Source organism: Magnolia sinica, chromosome 5, assembly GCF_029962835.1.
Source record: "Magnolia sinica isolate HGM2019 chromosome 5, MsV1, whole genome shotgun sequence".
Taxonomy (NCBI): domain Eukaryota; kingdom Viridiplantae; phylum Streptophyta; class Magnoliopsida; order Magnoliales; family Magnoliaceae; genus Magnolia; species Magnolia sinica.
In genome coordinates, this window is record NC_080577.1 from 13,558,709 (window position 1) to 13,578,565 (window position 19,857).

The 19,857-nt window shown below is 38.9% G+C and overlaps 1 protein-coding gene across 2 annotated transcripts; it reads left to right on the forward strand.

The window, feature by feature from the left end:
• The first annotated feature begins 840 nt into the window (after positions 1–840).
• On the forward strand, positions 841–19,640 carry LOC131245497 (integrin-linked protein kinase 1-like). 2 transcript variants are annotated; one of them, XM_058245013.1, is made up of 13 exons: positions 841–963; positions 1,081–1,498; positions 2,835–2,909; positions 3,056–3,151; positions 6,290–6,375; positions 6,505–6,625; positions 13,172–13,251; positions 13,421–13,483; positions 13,628–13,746; positions 15,879–15,964; positions 17,298–17,419; positions 17,712–17,823; positions 19,190–19,640. In XM_058245013.1, exons 2-13 carry the CDS (start codon positions 1,181–1,183, stop codon positions 19,319–19,321), a joined length of 1,410 nt encoding a protein of 469 aa, XP_058100996.1. In that variant the 5' UTR covers positions 841–963; positions 1,081–1,180; the 3' UTR covers positions 19,322–19,640. The 2 variants fall into 2 exon arrangements, with proteins under 2 accessions (XP_058100996.1, XP_058100995.1); XM_058245012.1 differs by lacking the exon at positions 841–963 and having other exon boundaries at positions 979–1,498.
• The last annotated feature ends 217 nt before the right edge of the window (positions 19,641–19,857 follow it).

Below are 19,857 nucleotides of genomic sequence, written 5' to 3' on the forward strand. Positions count from 1 at the left end.
TATGATTTATGTCTTACATACACACCATCCATCTGAAGTACAAAATCTCAGGTGAACTACACTTTTGTTTTTTTTTTGTTTTTTTTGTTTTTTTTTTTTTTCAGTTAGCTTGTTAGTACACCCACTGTCAGTTCCCACTTCACTGTTAGCCACCCCCACTAGGGAATCCATACTCACTCAGTTTACCACTTGAGCTATGGATCTGGGTGTAGGAAACAACAAAGATTGAATACCATGATTAAAAACTTCATAGGAGCCATGAGAGTGTTTATTTGCCATCCAACTCACTGATAAGGTCATAAATACCCAAATGAAGGTACCACATACAAAAGCTTGACTCAAAACTTTTGTGGCACAAAGCAAGTTTTTAATGGTCATTCACCACTCTTCCCTATGGTGTGGTCTACCTGAAATTCCCATCTACTGCATTTCCTGGATCATACCTTAAAATGAGCTGTCAAAATGGATGGACGAATCATGGTTTTAAGTTACATGCATTCTAACTCTTGCTCGGTGCTAGACTCCCAGGAGTTTCAACACCCGGTCCAGGGTTCGAGTATCCTAGGCGGTGAAATACGACTACGGCATGAGTGCGTGGGGTTACGTGTGCGTCTCTAAAAAAAAAGTTACGTGCATAAGAATGCGCTCAACAGTAAGGACCCACCGAAGCCGTGCTCCATCTGGACAGTTTAATCCGAGTAATTCGCATTCCATGTATATTACTTAACAGTGCCTGCGTGTCAACTACCGCACTCATCCAGAGTATCAGATCCCGCCATCCTGGCATACCACAGCCCGTCTGGTGCAATTACTCAAATTCGACACTGTCGGTTTGTCCTCTGAAAAGTCGATCGCGGCGGTTCCAAAAGTCGCATCTGCGCATGCTTTTCCCACCCTAAATTTTCCGATCAAGGATCCTTCGTGTCAAACGTCAATGTTCCAGCTATTTTCGGTGCCGAAAGCGTCAGATTCTGACACCCTCGTTTTCATTTTTTCAGATAAAACCCGCCACCAAAACCCCCGTAATTCTCTCCGCAAGCTTTCGTCTTTCTTAAATCCTGCGATCTTTCCCCGTTTCAGGGTTTAAAGTGTCACAGCTTCCGGAAAGCTTGGGTTTGAGGCGTCGACTTCCTGAAAAGCTGAAAATTTTACGGTTTGGATTTTTCTTGGATTCTCTGGTATGGAAGCGAAGGGGCGGTTTACTCTGGGAAGACAATCGTCGATGGCGCCGGAACGTGAGAACGGATCGGAAGCTGTTTGTGATGACGTTGAAACTCCGGAAACGGTCGAGCGAACGGTTCGTCTCATGTATCTTGCGAATGAAGGGGACTTGAAAGGGATCGAGGAGCTTTTGGATGCCGGAACTGACGTGAATTTCACTGACATCGATGGACGGACGGCTCTGCACATTGCTGCTTGCCAGGGTCGCACGGATGTCATCGAATTGCTGCTCCGGAGGGGCGCAGTAGTCGATCCGAAGGATCGGTGGGGCAGCACGGTAATTCTAAATTTGATTTTGTCGTTTGAATTTACTTTTTCTGGTTACCGCAAATTTTGATTGATGTTGGATGCTAATCAATTGACGGATCGTTTGTCAGCTTTGATTTGGATTCTTATGGTTATCGCGACTTAGAAAAAGTGTCCGTTAGACTCCAAATCCATGATCTGAAATCCCTGAGATTTGGATTCTGTGGCAACCTGGTATTCAGAGTGCGCATTTGGCAACATGGATTTGTGCAATCCATTTTTTTTTTCTGGGTCCCACTGCCTTTAGACTCCAAATTCCATGATTAGAAATCCCTGAGATTTTGATTCTATGGCAACCTGGATTTTCAATTCTGTGGAATTCAGAGATTGCGTTTGGCAACATGGATTTGTGCGATCCAATTTTATTATTATTATTTTTTTTTCGGGGTCCCACTGTGAGGTGAAAATGAAATCTAATCCATTTATCATTTGTGCCATTGCATGTTTTCTTTGGCTACCAAAAATCAGGCCGATTGAAAACTCAGGTGGGCGACACCATGGGGAACAGTTTGGGACTTACACTGTTAAATTTCTTCCAGATTACCTCTGGGGCCCACCTTCCTTTTATATGCCAACCAATCCATTGAGAAGATGCATCTGAACAGGATTCATGGACACCCCAAGAATCAGGACACTCCAAAAGTCAGGTGGGTGACACCAAAGGAACAGTTGGAAAAGTTTAAACTTTGGGTGGGATTTAGAATTCTTGGATTTTGCAACCCAGCTTTTAGAAAGGAGGTAGAAATGGCTTGAAGTCAGGATTTGTCATCTATCCAGATGAAAAGGAGGCTGCAGAACGTAAAAAATTGAGTTCTTTGGTATTTGGAATCCAAATCCAGCCCCAAATCCCGGTTGCCAAATGACCCCTGAAAATGTGTTGATAAAAGAACTGATTGAGAAAGTGTTTCTTCACGATGGTTTCCATCTTATTTAGAGCAGAATGTAAATGATTCTGAAAAGAATGTCATGGCAATGGCAATTGATGATTAGCTCCTAACTCTGCTTAGTCGACTCGGTTCAATCTGCCTCACAACACCAAATCCAAGATTTAGCTGTGTAAAGAAATGGTCATCTCATCTATTGGTAATCAGTGTGTCTAATTTGGTCAGGATTTAGTCTTGATGTGAGTGGACAGATGCATTTCCCTTCTTAGACAAGGACACAACTTTCAAATTTTTTAGCCTGTGTTACTAGTACTGACTGTTTTCGTTTTGTTTGAATTCTAAAAGTAGCTATTGCTGTTTTCAGTCACATGCATATGAATTGTGAACACGTTTAATCAATTGTTTAATTATCTGCTCAAACAGCCACTCGCAGATGCAATATATTACAAAAACCATGATGTGATCAAGATTTTGGAGAAGCATGGTGCAAAGCCTCTGGTATGTTTGCATGTTATATGGTTCTTTTGGATTTTAATTTCAGGATGGGATTATCAGTTGGTATATTGTATTTAGTTGGTGAGCTTGTTACCTTCTCTATTGGATGTGTTTTAAATATATTTTTGGTATGATTATACCACTTGCAGATGGCTCGCATGCATGTTCAAAATGCTCGTGAAGTCCCAGAATATGAGATCGATCCAAGTGAGCTTGATTTTACTGACAGTGTTGATATAACGAAGGTACCTGTCAACCTTGCTTCTTCAGTAGTTACTCAATTTAGAGATACCTCCAAATGACTGGTCTTGTTCATAACTAATGTAAGAATCACATATGATGACAACAATTTGTTATAATTGAACTTTGTAGACTTTGGCACTTGATGTATTTGATTATCTTGAGCGCTTGCATGCATGCTTACGTTCTTTCTATAAGGTATGTTTGGATGTACTTTGAACTCGGGGTCGGTTGGTGATTCTGGAAGAACATATCTGCTCTGCAGTTGGGCAGAGTGAAAAGCAGAAAATAGAAATTGTATCAGACAGCTGTATGCTTTTCGGCCTTTTTCTGCCTCCTGTTGGAGTGAGATAAGAATTACCTGCTCTAATTTTTCTCTCATTCTGGGCGCTGCACGTACCATCTTCCAATGAATGCAGAAATACCGAAATGTTCCCTAACTGTGCTTTTGAATTTCAATATATTCTATTTAGTGTGTTTTCACAAAGAATCAACATTCAAATTCAAAAGCACGAAACATTTCAAAAATTTCCCAGTCCGTTGATTGTATTGGCTAGGTTTCATTCCTCTGCTGAGTTGAATGAATTAAATGTAAAGATTCTGATTAAACTTATAAAGTGAACGTAAAATTCAGAAAAAAACTCGCAGCCTATAAACATGATGTTATTTTTGAAGCAAAATTTTGAGCTACTGCCTGTTCTTGTCCATCATTTATGGTCACTATGCTGCTGTATTTTAGCAAATGATGTTTGGTGTTGTATCTTTTGCTAATCAAACCATATAGAAACTCTTGAATGAATGATGAGGTTGTAAACAATGAAAACAGAGAGAAGACAATAGGTTTTCTATATTTGAGACAATCCTAAGGGGTTGAATATATAGAGATTACAGTCATCTATACAAGGTAAATAATAAAATCAGAATCCTCTACCTATGGAAATGAACTATACAAGGTATACAAGGTATACAAGGCATATGGCCTGTCTAACATCTCCCCTTAAACTAATGCTGGTCATCGACAAGTAATAGTCTGCCAACTAGAAATGAGTAATGTGCAGAAGTGAGAGACTTTGTGAGAATGTCTGCAATCTGATCATGGGATGCGACATGTGGAAGAGAAATGAGCCCAGACTGAAACTTCTCGCGGATGAAGTGACAGTCAACTTCAATATGCTTCGTCCGTTCATGAAAAACAGAGAGAAGACAATAAGTTTTCTATATTTGAGACAACCCTAAGGGGTTGAATATATAGAGATTACAGTCATCTATATAAGGTAAATAATAAAATCAGAATCCTCTACCTATGGAAATGAACTATACAAGGTATACAAGGCATGTGGCCTGTCTAACAGAGGTATTGACAGAACCAAACTGAAAAGACAGTTTAGAATTACCAAGGTAAGAATTTTCTTTATGACCAAACCATGAAATCTTAAATTGACAATTGAGCCCAAAATTGAGACAAAGCAACACAGGCTAAGAGAACATCCAGCAAGTAACACTTGGATAGTACTTTTGCATCATAATGCAAAGAGCAGACTGACTTCCAGATAGACTTGTTGTGGGCCTGTGGCCCAGCCGGGCCTTTAGGTGAACTAGGCTACCCAATTGGAACTGTGGGTTCCACAGTATAATGGAGCCATAGATTTGGGACAGATCTGGCTCCAAACCATGGATCTGATCCAGGTTCTCAAGTAGGACAAGCTGGACCCTTGATGTGGTTCAGATCTTCAATATGGACAGCTGCTTGGTCCAGGTTACTGTTAGATCTCTAACCATGACCCTTGAATTTGCCTGATCTTGGACTGATCTTCAATATGATGGCCTGATCTTTGATCAGCCATATTCTGGGGTCCATTTGGGACCCATCTGATAGGTAGATGGCCTTGATGCATCAAGAATGCCCTCCAAGGGGTCATTTGGATGGGAGTAAATGGAGGTAAATGGGGAGAATTGGGAGTAAATGGGGAGGTAAATAACATTTAAAGTGTGTTTGGATGGGAGTAAATGCATGGAAATGAAATGAAATAGGAGTAAATGGGCTTGCAAATGAAATCCTCTCTACAAGAGAGGATTCGGAAGTAAATGAGGTGAAATGCCTTTTTGAACTCCTTCAGAGAGTCGTACAAGTAAACAAAAGGGTTGCTATGTACACGTCCGCTATACACGTGGCATGCTAATCATACTCCAAAATAATCTACTTATTGGCTACATCACTAAAATCACACCAATAAAATGATCCAAACTGTCCAAAGGTTGACCATCTAAATGGATGGTTAAAAAACGTTGGCAAATTACTTGTTTGTGATCCTGACGGTTGTGGCCCACCTGGGGCTCAAAATTTCCTCTTTTTTGGCTAAATTATATATTTTAATGGGCTTATTATAATCATTCTATTAAATATCCAATATGTACACTGATTTGAGATATTAAAGCTGATTTGGGATATCTTATCCATTCTTGTGAATATATTGAAAAATTCCAATGCATTCCAATTCCTCCCATTTACTCCCATCCAAACAGAATATTTGGATTTCCAATGCATTTCATTTACTCCCATCCAAACACAAATGAATAAGCCATTTACTCCCAATTCATTTACCTCCAATTCCATTTCACATTTACCTCCATTTGCAAGCTCCCAATTGAGCTCCAATGTGCATTTGTGGTTTTGGAATATGACTAGTCATTTATATTAGCTCGGGTGGTCAGTAAACCTCATAAATTCACATTTCTCTATTTTAAAGGCTGGTATAGACAGTTTATTCTTGGGTTTTCTGATGGTTGCAAAGGCAAAGTGACTTGTTCATATCTTGCTTGCTATTTTTAAATATAAGCACTGTCAGACATCTCTCCTTGCAAGAAGTGATATTAGGAAGGAGATATTTCGAGTACTTTTTAAGAAGCTGCTCCAATGACAAGTGATAACAAGTAGAGGAATTTCTAGAGTGGGTTTATATGTGTTGTGGCTTGAACTGTGTGGTGCAACTTTCCATATCTTTTCAGTTAATTATGGAAATTTGGGTTCATTGCTCTAATTATTAGTGTTGTACGTGTCAAACAAATATTATTTCAATTTCAGATGGCATACTAATCATTTTATGGTTATTGTTCCATTCCTTCAACACTGGCAAATATTTCAGGGAACCTTTCGAACTGCATTTTGGAGGGGGATCCAAGTTGCTGTGAAAAGGCTCAATTTGGATGTTATTACTGATGAGGATACAGTGTGGGTTGGACATATATTGTTAATGTATTTTGATGTTTTTCTTATATAGGTTCATGCCTTACAAATTCTTTTTTGCTGTATCAGGTCACCTTCTGGCTTTGACATTCTGATTTCTTGTTGAATCTACAGGAGAGCATTTAATGATGAGCTTGCATTGCTTCAGAAAATACGGCATCCAAATGTTGTCCAATTTCTGGGCGCTGTAACTCAAAGTAGTCCAATGATGATTGTCACCGAATATTTGCCCAAGGTTTTATCTTCGTGTAACTGCACTTCCTGGATCATATTTAACATGAAATGTTATCAGTTGGCTGCCTCTTCAATCTTGGCTTTTGTTTTGTGAAAATCCTCTTTTACTCTAGTTGATTCTTTGCGAAAAGTAACATTTTGATCATCATTCAATATACCACTTCATCCATCTCATTCACCACTGCTCTCTACTTTCAGCCCCCAGAAATAGTTTAAAAATAATTTCCATTAGTTGATGATTTGGATGCCTACCATTCTTAACTTCACTATATGCCAGTGGATGATCCATCAATGCTAACATTGTTTAGCTTCTTTATGTTGCCAATGATATCTATACTGTCTTTGTGGTTGGGATTTTCTGCAGAACAATCACATCAGTGATCAGAAACTAATTGAAATTTCAATGTCTTCGGCAAACTTGGTAGCCATATAGTAGTCAAGACATGATTGCTCCTCATCTTCTTTGGAAAAGTGACATAAATAATTTGATTACTTGTGGGACAACCTTTTATCAATTCAATTGATTTCTGTCTCTTTCTATTTACAATCCAGGACTCAAATTTCTTGAAGAAATTGATGTCTCAATTTATTCAACACCCTCATTATTGGATACCAGAAATCTAAAATTCTCTAGTTCAAAATTGGGAAAACCTAAGTTTTCTTAGTCACCAGAATAACAAACACCGAGTCATAGCAACATTGAAGTTTGTTGTGCTGATTACTTTACAGGTTCTCTGCTGGTGTATGGTAAGCAAAAATACCACAAAAACATTAAAGGATGGTCGTGCCGATATTTGGTCCATTTGTTCTTTAGATTGCCTTTCACTAGCGATTTAAAACTAAACCATCATTTAAGGGACTATCAAGGATCAAATTAAAGTCAAGAAACATATAAAACCTTTCCCTTTCACCACATCATATTCAATTTATATGATATTATGTGCAAAATTTTCTAAATTTCATCATCCTTTGGACCTACCTTGTCATTTTGTTGATCTCATGTACAAGTTGATGGGGACATCACGTGCACATGCACGCCCCCCTACGCACGTACGCAAGGAGGAGGAGGGCCCCACCATCGATTTGGATTGGTGACGACGTCCAGGGAAGGCTTCCTAGTTAGAGGAGTGCGTTTTGGTTCGTTGGAGTGGACCTGATAGTCATGTGAATCCCATCATGGGTTCTAATGATCGTGGCCCACTATTCTAATAATCTAGTACTTTCGGTTTTGCTTATTATTATTATTATTAGGAATATCATGGACGGATTAGATTGCTTTGATTAGTTGTTATTTTTGATTACTTCGTATCCAAGTAATAGGTTGCGCACATGGCGCGAGTTTTGGGATATAGAGTTTTATTATAAATAGGCAACCCTTGTACTATTTTTCTCATTGAAGATTAATAAAATTTATGCGTTTGTTTTTCTGCCTCTCTGAGTTTATGAGTTGTGGAAATCCAATTGGGTGTGAAACCCTCCCTTCCTCGAAGGGCTGACTACCGTGGTGCGAAGCCACACTTGTCCCGATTCGCCCCCACCTTCCACCATCCATATTTCTCTTCTCTTACAGTCATCTCCCCTGCTAATCCATTAATATTTTGTAGACTTTTCTTTTCTAAAGCAGATATTCTGGAATCTAGCCCTGCAGGAGGGCTGAAACTTCGGCGGAGCACCACGCATAGACTGATCGTCGGATCGTCACGAAACTTGGGGGTTTTGTGGTCCACCCCTGGCCGACCAGGGCCAAACTGACATTTTTTTGATTCATGGACCCCACACACGTGCGGGCGGGATCACACACACATGCGTTTGGGCATAGCTGTTGTCCACGCGTGCGGTGCTTCTCTAGTTTGTCTCTCTCCTCTTTTTCACTCCTCTTTCACCCAAAATCCCTAAACCTAACTCTAAATTATTCAAATCCACAAGTTTATGCCCTTTTTTCAACCTTAGGGTTTCCTGAATTGAAATCTGTGAATCTCTTGGATTGGGGAATTATTTCTGTGCATGTGTGGATGAATTTACCCTCCTCTGATTATTGTTTGGTCTATAATTTTGATTGATCCAGCCCTAACTTGTGTAGGCCTGGGCCTGCATAGATTCCCCTTGATTGAGTGCTTGAACTTTTGTGTGGGATATGGAATTTCGTGTAATTGTTTCTGAACTAGTGTGATTTAAAGCCTGAAAATCTTGCACATCATATTTGAATTTCATGTCCTACATCACAAGTAAATTTTTGCAATTGCATTTTTTTCCCCTGAGAATATGCAGCAGTTGTATTTCTTCATCAAAAATCCTTATGGATATTTGAAACTCAGAAACCCTTCTTTGCTGATCTTTTCCTAGACTGCACTTTGAACTGGGCTAACGTGATAAAAGGAAATATAAGTGCGGCATTCCTAACAAAAGTTTCTAGATTATCACTATTAACAAAAAAAGAAAAAAAAAAAGAAGAAGAAAAAAAGGAAAAAAAATTTAAAGTTTATCTATAAATGATCTCTTAGATGTACAAAATCATTTATTGCGTGGATAAGGGTCAGTTGTTGGCTGATATAGGGGTGTCAATTATTGTGATGATCCTAAAGGTAAATGGCACAAATAGCATAAAGGATTATAAGCCAAAATGTCTGATAGGGGCCCCCTACAAGATAGTTGCAAAAACTTTAGCCACAGATTTAAGGTAGTGCTGGGTAATGTCATTTTTGATAGCCAGTGTGCGTTTATTGCAGAGAGACAGATTTTGAATTGCGCCCTCATTACCCACGAAGGTATCCATTCTTGCTATAAAGAGGGTGCAAAAGGCATGGTGTGCATGATCTATATAGAAAAGGCTTATGACTAGGTTCATTGAGCTTTTTTGGACTACATGCTAGGTCGCTTGGCATGCGGTGAGAAGTGGAGAGGGTAGATGAGGGAGTGCATTTGGTCGGTTAGATTTTTTGTTCTAGTCAATGGGTCAACTGAAGGATTCTTTAGGAGCTTTAGAGGCATTTGACAGGGAGATCCTCTCTCCTCCTTATTTGTGGTAATGGAGGAAGCTTTGGGCAAAATTCTGGAAAATGGACAGGAAATGGGTCTTATTTATAGTTGAGGGTTGATAGAGGCTGAGCTTGTTGAGACCACACCCCTTGCATTTGTTAGGTGTGTCTTGGATCTTCTTCCTCCCACAACCACCACATAAAAGGAGAAAAATACGAAGAGGAGTGAGAATAGCGAAGACTCACAACCTAAGTCTCTCCATATTATCACTATGAAAGAATTTGACAGAGAGGCTAAGGATGGAACAATGGAGTCAGTTTCTATGTCAATATCCCATAGGCCGTCAGAGTTTGCAAATGCATTTTCATGTCTTATCCATGATTCACAGGTTGAAATTAGAAAACGGATTAGCATGAGTAATGAAACATACAAGATATTCGCTGGCTCTCATCACAAGTTTAGAGAGTTTCAGATAGGTGACTATGTGATGGTTCGTATGAGGCCCAAATGGTTTCTCAAGGAGTAATTAAGAAACTACAAGTCCGTAGTGCAAGACCTTATAGGAAACAGAGTAAAATGGGACATAATGCGTATATTGTGGATCTTCCACCTAATATGTGTTTTAGATCTATATTCAATGTGGAAGATCTTTTATCTTTTGAGGGCCCAATACTTACACTTGTTATCCTTTATTTAGACCATCAGCTTGATCCTGATGATAGCCCTCCCGACCTGTCCCATGACCCTTGGCCCATACCCGTCTATTCTTCCCAACATCTTCCTCTTTTTCCATACACACCAAATAACAGAGAAACGATAGATGATATCTGGGATGAGCGAGTAGTTTCCACAAAACATGGAGGTTATCAGGAGTACCCTTCTCAAGTGGAAGGGGTGGCCAGATTCAAACAACATATGGATTACGGAGACAACTTCAATGACGAGACCCGAATCTCCCCAAGCATCATCGCCGCTTTATTTTGCCAGATGCGATATCTCAGCCAAGGGGAATTGATGAGGACATCCGAGCACTTATGGCTAGACGATCATCACATGCGGCCCACGGGGCTCGAGTTGCATTCCTAGCCATCTTTGAAGACCCCGCACTGGGTAGATGCATGCGGGTTGCTTGTTTGGAGCGTTTGGACCGTTGGATTGCATGGGCGCATTGATCGGCTTGTTGTATTGCACACAATGGCATTTGGACCACTCTTGATTGTGGGCCACCCCATTTACCACGAATAATTTAGATTTATTTGTTTTGAGTAGTTTTTGTCATTTATTTTATTATTTTTGGACTATTTTATGTTTTACTTGAGATAGAGTTTTTTTTTTTACGAGAATTCTTTCTTGAGAGAGGTTTTTGTATAAGTCTCTTTTTGAGACTATAAAAGGTTTGGACCGCCTTTAGGGTTTGATTATTATGAACCATGAATGAAAAGAGTTTTCTCTCCTTTGCTATGTGATTTAGCAATTCATCTTGCGATGGGATTGATGGTGTGAAGCCATTTGGGGAGTGATTCCCCTAGTTATCCTCATGTTCTCTCTCTCTCTCTCTCTCTCTCTCTCTCTCTCTCTCAAGGTACTTCTTTTCTCATCTCTCTTTCTACATCTTCTTCTCTCTTTTTCAATTTATTATTATTATTATTATGATTCTAAACCAACCTACACCTAACATACACCTAATTGAACCCAAGCTCTAGCCGTAAATAGTACCGTGGGAACAATGTTGCGTGAACAGTGTCTGTACGGACAACCCCAATCCATGGCCCCCTTGCTTTGAATCTTCAACTTCCCTCTTCCCTTTGATCCCCTTTACAAAACCCCTAAACATAAATCCCAAACACTAACCCTAAGATTCCCAAATCCTAAAATCTCCAATTTTTCCAAACCCTAATCTCTAAATCTGAACCTTAATTTGAATTCTCCCAAAATCCTATAACCCTAACCTAATTTCTCCAATTTCCCCTAACCTATTAACCTTAAACCCTCAAATCCCTATCCCTAAAATCCTCAAATCCCTATATTGAAATCCTAAATTCCTAGTTTGCTAAATACACTAAACCAATGTTGTCGAATCGCATATGTGATCGCACAATCACATATGAGGTCGTATATTTTTCCTTTTCAAAAAATAAAATAAAAATAAAAAAATAAGAAAAAATGTGGAAAATATAAAAAATAGTAGAGGGAACTTTCCTAAGTTAATAGATAACTAATTTTACATATTTAAAATACATTTGAGTGAAATAAAATCAATTAAACAATGAATTAAAACATCAAGTTATCAACATTCTCCAATATAGTTAACAATTAATACTTAATAAGAACCAAGAAGTAGGACCGCTTGGAATTTAGAAATGTAAGAGAAGAAGAGAGTAAGAGAGTTTGGGGTGAGAATATTGCAAATGGAGGAGATTTGGAAGCCTTTTTATTGGCAAAATGTGTTTTTTTTTTTTTGAAATAAAAAAAGTGCCAACAGTCAAAATTTTGACCATTGGCCAATATGCGATTGCATATTGTTGCACATGTGGCATATGTGATCGCATTTGTGCATTGATCGCACATGCCATTGTCACATATGCGATTTCTCTGGCAATGTGTGCATATGTGATCGCATATTCGCGTATGCGGTCACACATAACAACACCGCTCTAAACTTATTCCCTACATTCCCTATCCCTTAAAAGAACCCTAAACATGCAAAACCCATAGAATTCAAGTGATTCCATGAATGTTCAGATTTAATACCTATGCTAAGTCGGAGTCCTATCTTCTACACGATCCTAATACTTGATACTTTATAAGAATCCCATTGTGGGAATGCTAGGTGTTTTGAACCTTAACATATTACAAATATGAGTTTCTATAACTTGTGGTAGTTTAGCATTATTTGGTCTTTTGATTGCTCTAGTTAATCTGCTATCTAGTTTCAACGCATCATATTAGGTTAGATCATCCCGTCCTGCATCATGAATTATGATAAATGGCCCATGAACCCAAATACATCAATAACAAAATTGGTAAGTTGTATTTTTCTCATTTCTGAGATTTTTTCTTCTGTTCTGCAGTTTTTTTAGTCATTCCATCATTAGAAATGCTGCTTGCAACAATTCTCAGGAAAAAAAAAACATATTTTATTGGGCCTAATTGAAACTTCCCATGTTAATCAAAGTGATAGGGGGAACTCCTGAATATATATAAAAAAAGAGTCATGCCATTATTTCTCTAGTCCAATGCGATTTTTTGCAATCAGTCATATTTATAACAGGGTTTCCCTCCCTCAGCTGAGAGTGTTCTCCTAGGTATTTCTCTTCCACCCGCCCTTGGAATGACGCTATGGGAATTTCTATCCACCAGTAATTGGCCCAACGATTCGAGATCATGGATTTGATGCCTTGGAGTACTTGAATATCCACTTCTTTCGAGTCCATAATGCCCTATGGACCCAAATATTTTGACATCTGTTACACTAGACACTGCAGAAAAGTTCTGTTTGTTGCAAAGAATGAACAAGTTTGACAAGTTGACTTTATCTTGTAAGCTTCATTTGGTTCTATATGTGATGCAGGGTGATCTTCGTGCATTCTTGAAAAGGAAAGGAGCCCTGCGACCAGCATTGGCTGTAAAATTTGCACTTGATATTGCAAGGTCCATTGTCTTATGTGCTTGAATTTTCTTATTTTATTATAGGTGCCAGTATGAATACACATGAGCCTGTAGTTGTTTCTTTCTTTCTTTCTTTTTTATTTTCTCAATCTTTCTACCTTTTCGATTTTGAATGTTGTATGTTGCTTAAAATTGATCACAAATTTTCCAGGGGAATGAACTATTTGCACGAGAATAAGCCTGAAGCTATCATTCACCGTGACCTGGAGCCTTCGTAAGTTATCACATCGGATGTTCTATTCTTTGAGTTCCTCTTGTAGCAGTTCAATTTAAGGCTTTACTAAATGCCCATTATCAACCTGAATAGTCTGAAACTGTTGGACTTTCTTACATTGCTTTACTGCGAGTAAGATAACAGAAATATACTGCGGGATGATTCGGGGCATCTGAAAGTTGCTGACTTTGGACTTAGCAAGTTGCTGAGAGTAGCAAACACCGTTAAAGAAGACCGACCTCTAACATTTCAAGACAATTCCTGTAAGTTCAGTTAACTCTTTCACTGTGATTTTTCTTCCTCGTGATACATATGCTTGCTGTCCGTTCCTGTCTAATTTCAAGGCTGGCCCCATGAAACCAAGAAGAGGATATTGAAGATGATAAAGGAGAGAGAAGAGAGAGAAAGAGAGGAAGCAGAGAGTTGTAGTGAATGTGAGGCTTAGGGTTTCAAAAACCCTAAGCACCTCATTTTATTACTCCCAAAACCGCTTGTATTCCATATGGACACACTTGGGCCTTTTAACAAAGGTCCAAGCCCAATAGTCCATCTTATTCAACTCCTTTTCCAAACTTATTCGACTCTGTATGAGACCTATGCAACTGATCTCAACACTTGGTGTCTAACACCTGGCATTGATTTTGTGGGACTTTTTTTGTACTATCTTGAATTTGGTAACACGACAATTCCTGTAAGTTCAGTTTACTCTTTCACTGTGATTTTTCTTCCTTGTGATACATATGCTTGCTGTCTGTTCCTGTCTAATTTCGAGGCTGGCCCCATGAAACCAAGAAGAGGATATTGAAGATGATAAAGGAGAGAGAAGAGAGAGAAAGAGAGGAAGCAGAGAGTTGTAGTGAATGTGAGGCTTAGGGTTTCAAAAGCCCTAAGCACCTCATTTTATTACTCCCAAAACCGCTTGTATTCCGTATGGACACACTTGGGCCTTTGAACAAAGGTCCAAGCCCAATAGTCCATCTTATTCAACTCCTTTTCCAAACTTATTCGACTCTGTATAAGACCTATGCAACTGATCTCAACACTTGGTGTCTAACACCTGGCATTGATTTTGTGAGACTTTTTTTCTTCTATCTAGAATTTGTTAACACATCTTTTAGAGTTTTTGTGCTTGGTTAACCCTTCTTTCATGGGGAAGCTAACCACTGAAGAAAGGTCTCATGTTGTTTTACGCTGGGTATTGGGGATTTCTGTGGGGCCTTGGAGGCCAAGGTATTCCAAAATGGTTATATAATGGCCGTTACGTAATGATAATGGTCGTCACTGTTAGCCGTTACGTAATGGTAATGGTGGTGACTATCAGCCGTTACGGGGTCGTAATGGCTATAATGGTCATTATGGAAAAATTGACCTGTAAGAGCCCGGTAACGGTCCATTCCAGGGCCAAAATAGTTTTTTTTTTTCCAAAAAAAAGAAAAAAGAAAAAGAAAATCCGAGATGGCTGTTACAAGCACTGTTAAGTAACGTTAAGGAATACCATGTTGGGCGCTCTTCTTCTTCTTCTTCTTCTTCTTCTTCTATTGTTGCATATGGTAGATCAAAACTCTCATGGCCCATTGAGGTGCTTGTTGTTCTTTGGAACGAAAAGGCGCTAAAGAGGGGGCCACAGTCTCGCTTGTGAGGGAGTGATGAGAGGGTCGCTTGCTATCGGTCAATCCTCATGCGTTTTGTAAAAAGCTTATTTTGTTCTCGAATAAACTTTGTTGGCATTCAGTAAAAAAGGAAAGACCTTGTAGGTTGTGTCATCTATATGAATCATTATCCTGGACAGTAAAAATATAAATTAAATGGTGTAGGTTTTGTGTCATCTGTAGATTTATCCCCCTCGTTTGCATTAGGAAATATACAGTAACCTTGTTAAGTTTCAAAGGAGAATCAAGCATCATAGATATGCAAATGTATAAAATATCTCCTTAGAGATCCGATGTCATAAAGAGCATAACTCAGTATCTCTACTGTTTCATGTTCTTTCTTATCTGGTGTAGATGTTGAGGAGCACTTCATGGTAACATGGTAGGTCTTAAACTCTTTTCGGTAACCAGAACTATCTCTAGCACTTTCTGGCAACCAGCGTGATTTTTAATGCTTTTTGGCAACTGTATATCAAATGCTGTATTTTGGGCCCTTAGATCACTACAGTCAGGACACTTGGGTATGTGATTGGTGTCTTAATGGAGGTCTATCCGTTTGCCACTGCTTTCAATCAACCTTGGCTGTTTTAAGGCAACCATTTATGCATTCCCAGAAAGTGCAATAGCAATTGATGTGTGACCTTGATGTGTTGTGTTCCATTTTCCTCCTTTACGGTAACCTATTTTTTATTCTCAAATACTTCCCGGCGTTTTTCTCTTGAAGTATTTTATTTTCTCATGAACAGGTCGTTACATGGCCCCGGAGGTTTTTCGAAATGAAGAGTACAATACTAAAGTCGACGTTTTTTCATTTTCTATGATTCTTCAAGAGGTAAAGTACTCTTATTTTCCTTGAGAATACACATGCAAACACACTAATGTTGTGGAAATGTATTAGAAAATAATTGCCACAGATTAAGTTGCCCTGCTGCATAGAGTTCTGATTCATGAATTTTAGTCTTATGGACATGTGCTATCTATTTTCATAAAAATGATGCCAAAAGAAGGAACATGTACATATTAGTCATGGTAGTTGATGTTTACATTGTTTTTCAGTTAGAAGTTATGAAATCTTATTATGCAGTCTGGGAGCTTGTTGCCTTTTCTTTTCTTTCAATTTATTGCTTACCTTCCAAGGTTAAATGATACTCTATGATCTTTGTTCGTGGCTTGTCATTCAATTAACGCGGGCAGTATTTGATGCGTTGAAATGTAGCATGAAATACGTGCATAAATATGGATTCTACTAGATTTGTTGCTGAACAGCTGAGAAAATGAATTTTAAACCAACTTTTGTCATCCCGGTCTTGGATTGTGGTTTCTCCAACAAATTTGTATTTTGATGCGAAACAACTCAGGTGGAGAACAAACCATCAAATACAATCCCCCAAAAAAAATTGGGCAAAAAGTCTTTAAAGAAAAAGAAATAATTCTGGGTACTTTTTGTTTTTTTTTTTTTCCTGCGCGAATATTGCATGTCTCACTGGTCTTGCTCAATACTTCTGAAATATTACAAGCACTGCTTTTTCTGCATGAATATTTCATGTCTTTCTGGTGTTGATCGATACTTTTGAAATAATACAAGCATTGCTTGATACATTATAAGGACATGATAACATTGATATCAAGACATACCGGCTGACATTTTTTTTCTCAAAAAATACCCTGAAGTTTTGTATCGATGGTCAGTGATACTGAAAATATTGGCTGATTGCAATACATTGAACACTGCAAGTGGGAATAATTGAGGAAATTAGAAGGATGAAAATCACCCATCCATGTGCTGATGCCTGAGAATTCTGTCTTTTGATATAATTTTCTTTTCAATATCAGATATTTGGTTTAGATTCTAATTGAATCCAAGCTCTGGACTTTCCTGATTGAGCTGAATAGCTCAATTGTATATTTTTCTGAACATGGTTGGTGATTGATTTTGAAACTAAGTGAGCAGTTCCCCTGTGACTTGCATGATTATCACTATATGAAGTGATAAGCATGGTGAGAATGATTTTCATTGACATGGATGTTATGCAATTTCTCGTAAACTGTTTACTCTCTTACGTGCAGCTTACTTTCACATTGCCCAACCAATAAAAAACAAAGGAATAATGACATCGTCTAATCATTGCTGACCTCTGAAATTCTGTTTGTGTGATGCACTTCAGATGATTGAAGGATCCCCACCATTTTCAATGAAGCAAGAAAATGAGGTTCCAAAAGCATATGCTGCTAAGGAGCGTCCACCTTTTAGAGCCTCACAGAGGCTTTACCCTCGTGGATTAAAAGAGTAAGTCCTACATCATTTGACATTGATTCTTGCCTCCAATCCCCAATCCCCATCAACTTTACTCGTGGAGTAGACTTGACATTTCCCAGTGCTTTATTGAAGGAGTCCTCCAAATCTAATAGTTTGGTGGTGAGAAAAATTATAGATTGTTTATGGCCAGATACTGGGAGGAGAAAGATGAAACTAATTGGTAGTATTTATTTGCATACGTGTTTTTGATGTTCTGTAATCTTAATTGGAGTTACTCCCATGTTTGGAAGGCATTGATTCTCGATGTAATATTTTCATACAGGTTGATTGAGGTATGCTGGAATGATAACCCAGCAAAGAGACCGACATTCAGACAAATAATTGATAGGCTTTCTGCCATTGATCACCACCTTGCGGAGAAAAAGCGTTGGATGGTGCCTCTCTCTCTCTCTCTCTCTCTCTCTCTCTCTCTCGCTTCATGTGCCTGTGTGGCTGTGGAGACTTCAAATGTGGACAAATGCATCTGGAATAACTTGTGTTGTACATTTATGTACTGACAAAAAATAGTCATGTACCATACTTCCAAAACTCGATTACTGCACTCGGAACTTGGCTGAGTTAACTTTACTCAGCGAGATTTCGAGCCAAGTCTATGAGAAACTTGGTACCGGGCCTGACTTGGCCTGGACTCCCGGAGACTCGTCGGGTTGACTCAACATGACTCGGCATGACTTGAATTGAGTCACTCACCTCCTAGGCTGTGATTTACTTAAAAATTAAGAAGGTGAGTGGTGGGATTTGAAACCCCAACCCCAACCAAAGGAAGCAACACACTTAACCGGTGAGGCATCTATGAAGTTGTTGATTTGCCATTTGAGATGCATTTATATTACTTATACTAAATTTAACTACTTTAAATCTCTGTTTACATTCCTAGTACTTTCAATTTACAATTAAACATCAAGTTGAGTTGGGTTGACTCGAACCTGGCTGAATGTCGAGTTGAGTCGAATTTTCGGGTTTTTGAACTATTTTACATACCATATTAGAGACATGATATTCCATCCCACCTGAACTGATTCAACCACGTTGGGTTTAGCTGGTATTTTCATTTGCTGGGAGGGGATGAAAATAGCATTTTGTTATAACAATGTCATTTCTCCATGGAGGACATGTAACCTACAATCCCTTTATAGAACAAGTTTGCAAAAATTGAAAAAGAATTCTGGAAGTGAGGAAATAAAAAAGTTGCAGCATGCAGCTGGCTGTAGTTGATCATTCCTCTCTTGATAATATTTTGTGTAGAACAACATATCAGATTGTATTGGGGTCAAAGATTTAAGTAGCCATACGCCCTCCTTTAGCTGGATGGAGCATTTTCTGGAGTATTTTTGTTTTAACTGGACAATTATTAGGTGGGCTACAGGTAGCTGCACGTGAACCCAGCTCTCATGCAACCAGATCACGTGGCATGCCATGTGTAGGATGTCCAAGCTGTGTTTTAGGGGGCCACCTCGTACAGAAACAAGGGCGGTCAAATGACTCCTGCCAACGGGCTGATTCACCATACATGTGGCCTGCTCGATGAGCAGACCACCTTGGTTTCTGCACCAGGTGATTTTCATGCAGGGCCCACCTGATGCGTTACTTGGGACGTCCCACACATGTTGGCATGCCAGCTGAAGTTGGATGTTAAGATCACAAGCAACCAATTGTGGGTGATTGTTTCTGGTGTAAATTTATTTATGGATGTGTGGTGATTAACTTCTGTTATTATTCTCTTTCATGAACCCTCTCCAGGTCAGACCACTAAAATGTTTCCCGAATCTTGAAGCCATGTTTAAGAAAGGTCATTCCAATCCGAGCAGCCGAGATGGATCATCTTGTTCTAGCAGCTCAAGGGTCCAGAGAACTTCACAATGGTTTGGTTAGAGTATCTTTCTAAGCCGTAGCATGCTCTTATTTATGAAATTTATCATTCTGCATCCCCATGTGTCCATCCCGTTCTGATTGATGATTTCTGCCCTCTTTCAACTTCATGTACATTTATGTAATCATGGACGTGCCTTTTTAGTTGTATATTGTGTAGCTTAAGAAAAATACGTGAGGTGAGGAAAAAAAAAGGAAAGAAAAATGATAATGTTTCTATTTTTTTTTTCTTTTGAGAGAGAATAACAAAATGATAATGTGGTGAATGTAATGATAAATAACTTTGGAATGGTTCACTTTTTCACTATTATTATTATTTTTTCCCCTTCCACTCTCTTTGGTATACTTACCATGATTGGTATGCATGTGTCCAAGTGATTTTTTTTTACTGTTCCAGCTCTTCTGAGTTTTCATGAGATTTGATCTGGAGCTTAGAGCCTTGCATTAGGTTGGCCTGCTTATAGAATGACCTGGCACAAAAACTAGGCTGTCGTCAGATGGGCCACTGGTCTAGCATTGTGAGGAAAAAGATGCTTAGG

What these genes read in the sequence shown, in the direction of transcription:
- LOC131245497 (XM_058245013.1), top strand. Translation starts at nt 1,181, where the DNA reads ATGGAAGCGAAGGGGCGGTTTACTCTGGGAAGACAATCGTCGATGGCG. An exon ending in TTTCTATGATTCTTCAAGAG is followed by an intron (nt 15,965 to 17,297) that starts GTAAAGTACTCT and finishes GATGCACTTCAG; the next exon opens with ATGATTGAAGGATCCCCACC. An exon ending in CGGAGAAAAAGCGTTGGATG is followed by an intron (nt 17,824 to 19,189) that starts GTGCCTCTCTCT and finishes AACCCTCTCCAG; the next exon opens with GTCAGACCACTAAAATGTTT.